Here is a 13881-nt window from a genome sequence, read left to right as displayed (position 1 = left end):
GGCTATTGAACACATAGTAGAACTGAGCCAAGCGGTGTCCGTGGATGATGGTAGCTGAATGCGTGCATGTGCTTGCTTGTTGGGTCTTTAGGTTTGAAACAAATTGATATCAGCTTTGCAGTGGCCAAGCACAACCGCCGTGGGGGCCAGCGCAATGTGCTCAACCACTTGTGACCCATGCTCAGGTCCCCACGGCTGGGCTTGGTTTCCACACCAGCGTAAATCATCAGCTGGCTCAACGTACGGCCGAGGAGATTGTCGCATTTAGTGGTGAGACATTATCTGCCTTGTCATTGATGATGAACGCGGCGTTTCAAGAACACCCACGTTATCCTCCTGAGTCGCGCCGTGCACGCAACCCGGAGTGTGACGACGCATAGTCGTCCGGTAATGCAGCTAGGACCTGGCCTGGCATGGGCCCCAGTTGAACAGTATTTGTAACACTTGCTCTGATTACGGAATCTTGCGTCAACGACGTTCATTCTTTTGCGTCAATGACATTCATTCTTTCATGCCTTTCGATGGAGCGCATCGTAAACCTGTAATGTGCGTGGTTGCTTGCCTTGTTTGTGTCGATAACGAAGCCATATCTGTTCGGTACAGGGCGCCTTGGATGTCCCCATCGGATTAAATGGCAGAAGTCCATTTTATTGGTCAGATATTGGGTGCATCGGGTTTCGGTGACAAAAGCTTGCTATGCAAGGTGTGAATGCCTTCTTGCCTGATGTAAGATGCGGACACCGTAACGAAGGACTTTCGCACGATGACGTCGGTATCATGCACAGGATTCCTGCATGTCATAAAAAAAAGTGATATCCATATAATTCGTATATGCCACTCGTGCCGACTGTCGACTCATCCTTACTCTGGCTGCACATACGCGCATGTTTAGGATTCAACGGATGCTCACTTCTCCACGGTAAGTGCAGTGGGGAATTGAAGCTTCAGACAACACATGGGAGTTGTTGGAAGGCTACGAGAAAGGCCAGACGCAGACGGACTTTCCAAGGGAGGATGACATGGCGGTCTGGGCGCACCCTATTGATATTCACTACCAGTGCTTGGTACGAGTACCAACATGAGTTCCAACGAAATCTTATCGCCTCTGGTCAATCATTATTCGTCGTTTCGTCCCTTTTTCGGGTTCACCCGCCCTTATGGTTGCCTTTAAGTGATGTTTTTCGTTGTCCCAAACACAACGATGACTACATTGCATAAACAAACTTTACAATCACCAGCTGGAGGCCATGAGCGTATCATTATCTCTGCCCAAGTATGTTTCGTTAAGGTGCGACTGGCAGTTCTGCTCCAAACACCCCAGATGCGGACGAGTTGGTTGTTGAGCGCTTGGGAGAATAGCGCAGGGGAACGACTGTGCTTTGTGTTCCAACGGTTGCTGCTTTTTGACGCCTGGACTTTGCAAAATGCTGCAGATCGCTTGCATGGGCAGGAATGTACATCAACCGATCCTGAATATTGATCTGCAGGGTCTCTCCGGGTGGCCCAAAATTCACTTCCAGGTGTGGACGACGGATGAGCATGGCCGCACAGACATTTGTGGTTATGGGTTCACGCACTTGCCCATGGCCCCAGGCATGTTCCAATTGGAATGCCCACTCTGGCTTCCGGAAGGTACAGCGGGTACGCAACCCCAATATGGTACAGGATCACACATCACTTGCATGGTGTCCATGCGTTGCAGCCATGTGCTGCAACACCGGCAGCCGTAAGCAAACACCGGAGCCCTGTTTTGACATGTCGCTCGCCACCAAGTCCTTCCTGATGTGCGCTGCAGCTCTTTTCTTGTTTCTTGTTTCCGGCACAGGGATGCTCGCCACACTTGTTGTGATGATGATGTGTCGTTTTACAACGCTAATGCATCCATATGGACATGTCCACCTCGCAGCAAACCGATTTGAGAAACCAACATCTCATTGTCTTGCTGGTCCTCTGTGCTTTTGGCTGTTTGTCATCATATAAATCAACGGTAAGCAACTCATGAGACCTAGCATGGTTGCCAATTGATGTATCCGCTCATTTGCGGCATACACGTGCAACAACCTAACAAGGTTGGTTTCATTTGTTGGCCTGGCATTTGCTCCAAGCTGTCCTTCCACGTTACAGTACATGCAATTCCTGCGCTCATTTCCACGCACGTCAACACCGTAACAATAACAAAACAACGCTCACCGTCACGCTTATGGACTCGCCGCCTTGTTGATATGTATAGAGAGAATATGTCTTAATTTCAGGTGGTTATACAGAAGAAATATCCAAGCAGGATGTCATGCTCTCAGAAAGATCGCCCATTTGTTGGAATTGTTACATAACAGGCCACACGAATTGACTTCTTGTAACCCTCGTAGATACACATCAAGCATGGAAGGCACTAGCCTCATGTGGCAATTTGCACAAGCTCCCTCCCCCCGCCCGCTTTGACGCGGAGGCCTTCTTACCGCGAGAGTGCTCATGCCGGAACACTTTCATGCTGAGAAGTGAAGAAGTCGTAATCGATTGTAAAAAGGTGTCTGACATGGTGCTGGTGTGATGTGCAGCGGAGCGGTTGTCGTCGTTCTTCCTCGGAGGCGCCCCGCGCTTGAAAGATGAGTCGGTCGTGTACAGTGGGAACGATCGATACCGGTTGCAAACGACATGTTGTGGAACAATGCATCTGCAAATTGGCTGCCTGACAAAAGATTTTGGTGAAAATGGTGTACGTTGTGGGTGATGTCAGTCAGCATTTTGCGCCGTGGAAGTGTGCCGTCCTCTGTGTTGTGCGATGTGCTATTAGCACTTCAAGTGACGCAAACTTTGTGTCATAATTGATTGTGGATTTCTTGTAACATACAGTGCTGTGTCATCAAACGAATGTGTGCAAATTCATGCAATCCCGCCCCAACTCGTCTGCTGCTGTGACAGCATGAATTGTGACCACTCCTTGCAGAGAAGGGGTGGTGTCACAGGCACGAGGAGAGTGCATTTTGGAGATTACTACCAGGCGATCAAACATCGCCATACCAAGCGAGTAGGGATGCAAGCCTTGCTACTTTGTAATTGCTGCACACATGTCCTGCTGAACATCATACAAGGAAATAATGTTTACAAACATTATTTCCAATTGTAACCAATGTTTACAAACATGTTAATTAAGCGGTATATTTTGGTGCATGATGATGCGCAAACGCCCGTTTTGTGTCAGACACTGGCAAATAGCTATCTTGGTTGAAGACAATGTTCCGCTCCGCGCCAGAAACGCGCTCAGGAGTGGGCTCAAACGGTCAGCCAAATCCCTGGCAGGGAGCGGGAAGTATTTGGCCAACGACTCCCTGAAAGGGCACCGTGACTGCCTGGCAGTGACGACGAACATAGACATCCACATCATGTTGAAAAACACCAGCATGAAGATGGAGCCAGCATGCCAGCTGCCCTTGCTTTCCAGTTCCCTCGTTTCGTCGTTTCTGGATTCACAGTCTGTGCTTGAGCTATCACCACAAGGCTGATGCACAATAGCGGTCTCGTTCGAGACACTCACGCCTTCAAGATCAACTTGCCGCACTGAACTCGTCTCAATCTCCAAGGCATTGCCCCAGTCAGACCGCGAGTGGGGTCCATCTGGGAAGGCAACACTGACATCCTGCACAAGCGCCAGTTTGAGTCTTCAATTTTGTGCAAAAGGACTGCAGTATCTATGCGCCATTGACACTTGGGAATGGCACAGACGGGGTACAGCTGACCACAGATTTGAACTTCAAACATGGATTGAAAAGCTGAAATGAGGTAGCCAGCTTGTGCAAGGCATAGAATGATGCAATCCTGAAGATTATGCGCCAACTTACTTTTGTGATGAGCACACTACGGGGCGACGCTCTAACGAAACAGTCCGTGTTTCGAAAACCTTCCCTGTGGTAAGTGCCATTAGGCACTCAGACACAAGCACAGGCATAGCGGTCAGTGCGCCGCACTGGAGGGCGGTTATTTGTCAACCTCGCTGCGAGGAGATGCAAAGAACCAAAGTATGAAAACGCCTAGTATGCCCACACATCTTGCTTGGCAGAACCAACCTCCATGGAGAGTTGGGAACAAGGTTGTGCCAGAATTAAACAAAGTACTGCTTCGTGGACTGCTCCGGACATATAGTATGACCTTTCAACGCAGCAAGAGCGCCACCTGCAAAACGAGATGGGCTACATGCTCAGCGTAAAGCGCTGGCACTCTCACCCCCTTGACAATATCGGCTGGACCTGGCCGAAGATCGCGCTGCCCTCCTGAAATGCCGTCAAGTTTATCATACTGATCTGTACCCGCTCCATCCTGATTGAAGCGAGATGTCCCAAGGCGGAGCCCACAAGGACCACGCCCCCCTCGCTCTCTGCAAAGATGTCCTCAAAAGCACTTTGCCAACGCTCCCGTGCGCAGTCTGCTTAACTGTGCGTGGCAACGAAGACAGCATGATCGCTTCTCCGGCGCCCCACCACGTCGCATTGTCAAGGCGCGCCGTGACGTGGATATTTCGAAAAACAATGTCATCCATGTTGCCTTGGTCACGCAGCTGCACCCCCAAGCCTCGGTGAGAAGGCAAAACCTGCAAAAGCTCGCCCCCTTCAAGCTTCTTTCCATCGATGACTGTCATGGTTCATTTCCCCCTTTCCTGCCTCGGGGAGTCAGCTGACTGTCGATCCAATGATGCCATCTCCTGGGCACGTCCCACACATACCTGGCAAAAAGGAGCAGCACCTTGCACATGGCTTGTAAGCCACTTGAAAAGCACATTAGGACGATATATGGTTGGATAACAAAAAATACAGTTGCGGGATCAGGCGTACCACAATGTCGTCAAACGTGATGTTCCTGAAATCTGCTTGACTCTCGCTGCCAAGCTTGACTGCTGACGAGCGAGATTGAAGCGTGCAGTTCTTCACGAGCACGTTTTCTACAGGGCGCTCGGGTGTCGTGCATTTGATGCAGATTGCGTCATCCCCTGTCCGCACGGAGACGTTCTGAATGAGCACGTCGGACGAGCCATCAACATCCAAGCCGTCGTTGTTTGCGATCGCGGCATCGTTCTCAACCTTTGAGTTCACGATGCTCACATGCGTGCTGTGAATGATGTGAATGGTCCAATAGATGGCGTTCACCACATCAATCGATTCGATCAGAACCCCGATGCTATTTCGTATGCCCAGCAGCCTTGGCCGGCACTCCGTCGCCTTTGCGCACGAGGCATCGTTCCAGTTATGAACCACTTTCCTGTCACCCTGCATACGGCACGACGGTCAAGCAACTCGGGTCGGCGTACGTCACATCAGCATACACGCGACGGAAACGAGGCCCGCGCATGTGATAGATGCACCGCGCTTGCTCTCTCACGAAGATGAGGTCCAGCCTATAAAAACTGCAACATACCGGTATCTGATAGTCCACCCAGTCCTCCGCCTGACCGTCGAGCTTGCTGCTTTTGACTCCAGTCAGGGTGCATCTGTGACACTGGTCGAAGAGCAGCATGTACCAATCGTCTTGCTCCCCTGGATAGTCCTCGCGCAGCTTGCTGGCTCGAAGCCTTGTATTCGAGGAGATATGCAAGTGCTTTGAAACGCCCGACACTGTCAGCTTTCCCACGAGAAAATCCTTGTTCTCGGGAAATACAACAACATTGCACCGGTCAATGCACGCCTGGACGGCACCAGTGTCATTGGTAACGCCATCTCCTACAGCTCCATGATCTAAAACGTTGCAGCTGGCTTTATCATCAGCCACGTTTGCACCGGCAAGCGACAGAAGAAAGCACAACCAAAGGCGCCACATGACGTTCCAAACAACGCTTGTCAATTATGCGAGCATGATAAGCGGGAATGCAGTTGCAATGAAGTTCTAAAGTGAGGTGATGGTTCGCAAACGTTTAAAATCATCTATTGCTCTGCCACAGCGACAAGGCAAGTAGTCAGGGTGCCCTGCGACGCTCGAGCGATTTTTCATGCTCACGCAAGAAGGTCGTGACAGCACTGTACGAAATGTGACACTCCAACGAACAGCCTGTCGTCACGCATGCTCACCGTTGATGAGCGGTTTGCTGCAACCAGCGCCATCACCACTGATGACAATGATTAGATCATCAACGAGAGAGTTCGTGCATTCGGTTGAATTGAAAGCGCAGGGCGCCTGCATGTCGACGTCCCTCGCAGCCCTGTACATCAAGGTGTCAAAGCTGAAAGTCTAGATGCGATTGCACGATTTGAGAAACCTGCTCACGCGGGATTGTGTGTCCATGCAAACGCGCTTCTCAACCATCCGGCGTGAGGAGGGTGCCGTGATCTCCTCTGAACTGCGCGCAACCTGCACTGTCGTCATTTCTTTGGAACCGTTTCGTTTGACGGTACCTACATGTAGCCTGTATTGCTCCAACCGCGAACACTATGCTATGGACCTAAAACAGGGTTCTCTTCCAAGCTTTAGTCCTCCAATTCTGCTTTTGAGGTGAAGCACTGCGCGATAACAGGGCTGACCGAGAACCAGACACCTTACCACCAAGGTGTCTGGTTCTCCGTCGACCCTGCATATCACAGTGGTTGCCTTCATCACCAACACCCAAACCTGAGATGAATGTCTGCAGGTACCTCACCGGTGCCACTTCAGGGCATTTCGGTAAAGCTTGTCTCAATTCGTCAGTCCAAAGGAGGATGAGGAGGAGACGTCTGCGTCAACACCAACGCAGCTCATCGCAGCACAGTGAGCCAACAACAAAATGCAAAACGCAAGATCAGTTGGTAACAGGTCAACGCCATCCAAAACTTGGGTACATTCCATGACCGCCGCAGGGCGGCAAGGCAGCACAATGTTGAAATAACTGCGGAATGACCCAGCAACGAGCCTATTACTGCTCACATCGTCTAGAAGATGCATGCATGGATGTGTGTGCATCTTATAACAATGCTGAATTTGCTACTGCCGCTGACATGAAATTTTGATCTGCAGATCTGCAGTGTACATGCTCATGCAGCAGAGATGCAGCAAGAGAGGATGAGCAGCAATTCCACATGGAATTCAAGAACATCCAACATGAAGGAGACGATCTGTCAATTACAAATGGGTTGTGCATACTCAATTTTCCAGTTTACAGGCACGAGAAATCGATCTAGCCATGATACAGTGGACGACATGAAGATAAGGCTGATGATACAAAAGCTCTTCAGTCTAGACCATAGAAGAGACTTTCAGCAAATATTGGAACGGCTGTTTGAAGCGAGGAACATTGCCGTCTCAAAGTTTACACCTAGCCGTCCTTTGTCTGCACTCAAAAGCTTTTGCTAATGCTGATGAGTGAGCCGCCCTCCCTCGGGAAGAACTCGCTGATCCAGCGCGTTTCCTGCTGGTCATGATCCCAGTAGTAGATGGGGGCACACTTGTGCACCTCCATCCCCGCCCCTGTAGGCCTGGCTCGGCGGCTGACCTGTGAAAAGCGGCATTCGTCAATCACACATGCATCGTCCACACGTTTTTGATGTGGCCTGCCTAGGTCCAAGGACACTCCCAGCAACTCCCAACAAGCTAGAACAAACTGCGGTTATGGGTCATGACAATCTCATAATCACCTGCCATGCAATCGTACCACAGGTTGCTGAACAACGAAGATGAGAGGCCAGGTGATCTGAAAGGAGATGCCAACATGGAAGTCCAAAGCCATCAGGCGCCCATATGGATGCACAAAGATGGGCATGCAGGAATATCGGCACATGGTTACCAGTAGCAATGTGACATCCGTTACCCCTGACATGTGTGCTACCATGTAAACAAAGCATAAACATAAATGTCAGCAGTCTGGCAGTCAAAGCGACGTCGTACCTTGGCCACCGAGCCAAGGTGCCAGTTTCCATCGGCACGGCACACCACGACGGTGGTGCCGGCCTGAAGGAGGTGGCTGTCATCACAGCCAAGGCGGTGCCACTCTGTAGGGTTCAGAGTTGAGCACGCCTGAATGGCCTGCGCAGGCTCGGACGGGAGGGGACCGGAGGGTCCCTGCTCCTTTGATGTGCTGGCGCCCGTGTGGACGCCCCCCTCCCCACGCATGCGCTTGCCAGGCAGCATGTCCCCGTCATCGACGACCTGCACACCGAGCTCCGAAGATTTGAGGGTTGTGAGGTGTCCTGACTCATTTCAACATGGTTTGCTATGAACTGGACTGAGGTTGTGCGGACCAAGGAATGTGTGCGGAAGGAATTGCTGGACGTGAGTCACTATATCAATTGCAAGGTGGCGTTGAGCACAGGAGCATCGGTAATACTAGGTATACATATGGCGGGTCATGCAAGGCGTGCCCATCTGTTTCAAGAGTCCACAGACAAGCCGCAGGGGGCAGTCCGATATAATCGAGCTTCCCAGCTGAGGCCACATCAAGAGGACACAGCAAAAGCCAACATGCTAGGTGCGGCAAGCTGCGCCATGGCAAAAGAAGCAATAAACACCTGCATCGACTCCGCCTTGGCCTTGCCCTTGGCCTTCGCGCTCGCCACGTTCTTGGCCGTGCCTACGGCACGTTCGATGCGCCTCTTATTCGAGGTGCCGCCGGCGGCTGCGCAGTGGGAGCTGTGCTCCACAATGGCTTCCAGCGCGGCGTTGGTACGCGTGTGCGAGCAGAGCGCCTGTAGGTAGCTGGCACCTGCACACCACATAAGTGATTTGCTGAGCGGTATGCTCAAACTGCCGGTCTGTCTGCCAGGAAGGCATGCAGAGTGTGTTGAGCCTGCTATCTGTTAGATAGGCCAGAGATAGGCTTTGGTGACTGAAGGGTGACACCCGCTATCCCATAGTCCCCTCAGGCTCTAGTATACTAGTTTACTCAGGCTCTAGTGTCCTAGTTTGTCGTTCTAGGCACAGAAGTACCATAACTGGAATGCCAAATCACGAGATGGCTTGCAAGAGATGACCTGCATGTGCATTCACTGCATCGTTTCCCTTCACAGTGCACTCTGCACCTATATACATATGATTTGGCATTCCGGTTATGGTACTTCTGTGCCTAGAACGACAAACTAGTGCGCGCCATCACAGCGCCGCCGCGAATTCTCGATGCACTATTGCGCCCCCTACAGTGATACGCCTGTATCTCTCTACCGCAGGTACGCGTACGAAACACAACAATAGTAACACACGCCTGCACAGTCATAGTCATCATGCTTTTGTAATTATAAATCATGTGCACAGGCACCTTGCCAGGTATAAGAGAGTTAGATGGATCTGATTCGTTACTGTTCACTGCGCTCGTTGACAGATCCATTACGCCGACTCTCTTGTATCTGGTGAGCGACTCAGTGGCGACGTATAAGGTGTCGGTTCACTTCCTACAGTCTTGTTTTCCAAGCACACATGCCTCAATCATACCTGTAAGAAACTCAGTTCCGTTGCATAATTTAGCATGGGTATTTGCTGTTACATACAGGCACAACTTTGTGGAGAAAGCAGGAGCGATGCCTCCATGGAAACGTGGTCCAATCATGCCCATATTTTGGTATAACGACACACACTACGGCACTACCCAAGAAAGCTGCTCCATCGATGCCACTCGCTCACGAGAAGCGACGTAGCGATTTCCTGTTGTACCACACCAAGCTACCAATAAATGGAGAGCGGTGCACTTTAATGCTTATTTGTACGAATGCATTACTTGATTAATATAATGGGCTAATGAAGGATGCAAAATACATTGAATCATTTTGTAAAAACATAAAAAAAAACATCCTTTTCATAGAAACCCACGTGCAAGGATCAGGCTCTGGACAGATGCGTGCCTGTGCAGCAGCAGCACCAGCAGCGGCCTCTCGAGCCGGCTCCTTCTCCTCGCTCTGCGGGAGTCCATGAAGAGCGCACCCTCCGCGGTGCTGCTCGAGGGCAGGCTGCTGTCGCTGGTGGGCCCTCACCCTATAACGGCGTTGGTACGGCGCTTTTGCAGCGCCCCGACCTCGTTGCGATCCGAGGCCCATGACCTCGGACGCCTCCTGCACAACGCTCGGCTACGTGAGATTGGGGCATCATGTACTGGACAGGTTCATCAAAGCAGGCCGCCAAATGGTTGCAAAAAGGCAGGAACCGACGAGGGCGTTCCATGTTATCACAGAGGAAGAAAAAAGGTGCTTGAACGACGGGTGGCCGCGTCAGTTATGTATGGCCACCGCACCGCAAGCAGCATAAATGCCAGTTCGGGATTGAACTCATCGTGCGCAACAAAAGCAAACTATGAGGGATATCTGCCGATCAAGAAGAAAAGTATGCAAGGCGAAGAGTGAGGTTGTACCGACGCAAGCTCAGAGGTTGGGGTCCTGAGTCTGCTCGACTGCAACCTCCAGGCGGCGCACCTTCTTTGCCTGCACAGCCCTTGTGCAGCAAAGCCTCCGCCTTTGCGAGGCGCGCCTTGGCGGATGCTGCGTCCCGGCGGGCCTCCGCCACCTCGTCCTGGCTGGCGCGGAGTAAACGCTCCAGCTCCGAGGTCTGAGCAGAGTGGCGCTTCTGCGGCCTCCCGCGCAGCCTCCTCCGCTCCTGTTGGCATTGCTCAGCGGCCACACGGAGCCGCCTCTCCTTCCCGAGGCTCTGTCAGACGCGATGGAGCTCGGACTGGAGGTTGTCCCGAGCGGAGCGTGGGCCTTGGATGGCTGCATGTCACAATGGGGCTGTCAGTATGGCTTGCGAGTACTTTTCAACATGTGCTGTAGCGTTCTGCATTTGAAATGTGACTGCAACAACCCCTAGAACCCTGGATCCCGTAATCTACCTCGACATCACACCACCTTAGTCTCCCATATCTCGTGCTAGTACGTGACCTCGTCGCTTTATGCAGTTGCATTGATGCAGTTGCTCAGAGCGATTCACAGGAGTGCAATTCGCTTCTGTTCGACTTGTCCGACGACTGAAACGTATCAGATGCTGGTTAGATGCTGGTTACGAGATATATCTACCAGTACATACTGCTGTATTGCTGATGTGCACGTGTATTGCGGTGACGCCAACAATCATCGCGCATGCTCACAAGCCCAACAGGGTGGTTGCGGGGTGGGTAGACTGGGGGCTCATTTTGGTAGACCCCGGCTCCACCACTACTTGCGAGCAAAGAAGGTTTTTATTGACTTTGGGCCTTCGGCTTTAGCAGCGATAGCAAGTCGTTTCGCTATAATAGCCTTTGCCTTAGGCTTAGGCTTCTCGGCCTGAGCGTTTAGCTTGGCGGAAGCAGACATGAGTCTATCTTCAGATAGACGGCGATTGTATCGCATGCGTTTCATGCCGTGCTCCTTACAGGGTCCAATGTCTTTGCCTTTGGACTCCCAAATGTTGAGGCGATCCATGGAGTGAACCCATGTATCGTTAAGTATCTTTGGCGGTCCTTGCGTACCGTCAATTCTGCACAAGCTTGCAGCTCAGCTCCCCGGCCATTATTTATAGCCGTAGTCATGCGTTCAACCTCAAATTTGGTCCATGGGTATGATGTGTAGAGGTAGCTTGGAGGTGATGATCGATCCTTGGAGGGACGGGTTAGCGGTCCTTGGACGGATCTGGATCCAGGGTCTATGACACTCGTTGTCTATAGGGTGTTGCCTATTATAATTGTACCGTTCAAAATCGAAGATTTCTGTGGTCTTGCGCCATGACCACCCCTATCACTCTGTTGCGTAGACTCGAGTCACGCCGTAACAGGAACCTGTCATGTCCACCCCCAGCTTGCCTGGGCAAAGTGACCGGTGTTAGATGAGGAGAGTTGTCTTGATAGTGTATAGCTGTGTAGCGTATAGCTGACGAGGCGATTGCGCAAATCCCCCGCCGGATTTGAATCCGTTCCATATGGTTCCCACCCACAACCATATCCGCAAATCTGACCGGGCGGGTGTTCGGGGGGTGCTTTCGCGGAGCGCAAGGTGGGTCCGAGAGAGAGAGAGGCTGGGATGCTGGGCTGCTAGGGCGGCTCTTATGAGAATATCTTGTCGTAGTAAGCGAAGAGCTCTTCGTCTGCCATGTTCGAAGTGTCTAAGTCCATGGGGAAAGTGTCCTGACAGACCTCCTGGACGGGTGCGTCCTGTGCTGGAGGGTCTTGCGGGACAACTTGGATAGTGGGAGTGGGACTGGTAGTGGGAATGGGAGCGCCTTGGAAAAGCTTGGCGTAGTCGCGAGCGATGTATTGCCACTTGTCGGAGTCCCAGAGCATGAATGCCTTCTGAGACACCTCAGTCCATGTGACGTTCCTGAATGTCTTCACGTTACGGATGTGGTTCCATAAGTACCACTGCTGCCTCCAATAGCCGTCGCCTTGCTGTGGCAGAGGCAACGCCCTCGTGCCGAGGTTGACGGCGAGCTCGTATAGGTACTTGGCCTGGTGCAGTCCCGTTCCTCGATTGACGTCGTAGTCGTAATCGTCTGGCAGGTTGCCAGGAGGAAAACGCCATGTAGGTGTGAGGGCTGGTCCAGGCTTGTATCCGGTGGGGTACTTGGAACTGGGAGTGGAAGCGGGAGTGGGACTGGAAGTGGGAGTGGCCTCCATGGCAGTCACCATCCCAAGACCTCCCTGGTTAGGGGTCAGATCCTGGAGGGGTCTTGGAGTGTCCATTGCAATAGTGGGAGTGGAAGTGGAAGTGGGAGTGGAAGTGCGCATGGCGAACTTGGCTCGCAGTGGCACGTCATGAGGCTCCGTCTTGATAAGCCAGTCGTCGTCGTCTGAGTCAGAGAACTCCGACTCGGAAGTGGGAGTGGGACTGGAAGTCGGCAGGGCCATGGCGTCCATGTGCTCAGATAGGATGGCGGCTTGGGCGTCGCAGCGGCGGCTGGCCTCTATGGCGGCGACGTACTCCATGTACTGACGATGACGTAATGCACAATCACAGTCAGCCTTGGATGTATGGCGGCTGTTGTAGGAGCGTCCTGCGCCAGACGGCATCTTTATTATGCCCTTGACGCCTCCGTCAGACTTGACTCCGCGTCTCTGGTTGTGGCAGCCCTTGCAGAGATGGATGTGCTGAGTAGTGGACGTCATACTGGGAATGGTGATGTATGTGGGAATGGCTGTCCTTTAGGTCGAAGCAAGGCAAGTGGTGATGGCCTTATAGACGTGGAGGACAATTGGGTAGTGGCCCGATAGACTACGGTCTTGAGCTACGTCGGAGTACTGTCCCGACGTAGTCCAACTACGTCGACGCAGTTTAATTGGGTAAAGCCCGATAAACTACGGTCTTTGGCTACGTCGGCGATGGCGACGGTGGACTGGGTGTCTACCAAGTGTAGAGAGGGGGTCTACCGTGCTCTAAACTGGTGGACCCCCGTCGTAGGTAAATGTGGCTCCCTATGGTCAAATGCCGTCGGGGAACGTAAAGGGAAGTACCCGTGGAAAATACAAGCCAAGACCCAGGCCTCCTAAACCGGTCCTAGCAGTCCATTGGGGAGCATTCGTCCTCAATTTCGGGTGAAGCGGAGGTCTCGCCAGGCCACACGACGGTCGTTGTGACCCAGATACCCAGGGTCACCCAGCTTGATTATGGTTATACGCCTGGCAAATGCTGCTTTATTCTTGATGCTGGGGTACCAATCCCTTGGGTGTGTGTTGCTCGTGAATATGATCGTCCGAGGGGCGAAATTCACGTGCGACGTTTTGACTGCAGCCTGGTGAGGATGCCGGTCTGTGAGCTTGAGAAGCTCCAACCAAGGTATCCCACCGTAGAATTTGTCGAACATTACGACGGGCTGCTGCTCGTAAGAGTCCATCCACTGTCCCTGTCCGGGTACGATGTAGATGTCGTGGGCTGGGTACTTGTCGAACGCCCACCTGCTGTTACCGCTGCCAGTGGATCCCCAAAGCACGTATATCTCCGGTGGCAATGTACGAGGCTTGGAGAGACGTAGGGCGAGGTCCATGTGACC

The 13881-nt window shown here is 52.3% G+C and overlaps 2 protein-coding genes across 2 annotated transcripts; one reads left to right on the top strand and one right to left on the bottom strand.

Moving 5' to 3' along the window:
* Positions 1 to 763: 763 nt before the first annotated feature.
* LOC149809757 (uncharacterized) lies at positions 764 to 2728 on the top strand. The gene is made up of 4 exons (XM_089994624.1): positions 764 to 772; positions 930 to 1064; positions 1434 to 1632; positions 2556 to 2728. The coding sequence occupies exons 1-4, from the start codon at positions 764 to 766 to the stop codon at positions 2726 to 2728; spliced, it is 516 nt and encodes a 171-aa protein (XP_089850750.1).
* Positions 2729 to 13416: 10688 nt separating this feature from the next.
* On the bottom strand, positions 13417 to 13875 carry LOC149809756 (uncharacterized). Its single transcript, XM_089994623.1, has one exon. The coding sequence runs from the start codon at positions 13873 to 13875 to the stop codon at positions 13417 to 13419; it is 459 nt and encodes a 152-aa protein (XP_089850749.1).
* Positions 13876 to 13881: the final 6 nt, after the last annotated feature.

This window comes from Nuphar pumila, unplaced genomic scaffold (genome assembly GCF_984573655.1).
Source record: "Nuphar pumila unplaced genomic scaffold, dmNupPumi1.hap1.1 HAP1_SCAFFOLD_782, whole genome shotgun sequence".
Taxonomy (NCBI): Eukaryota; Viridiplantae; Streptophyta; class Magnoliopsida; order Nymphaeales; family Nymphaeaceae; genus Nuphar; species Nuphar pumila.
This window is presented reverse-complemented; position numbering and strand designations above follow the sequence as displayed.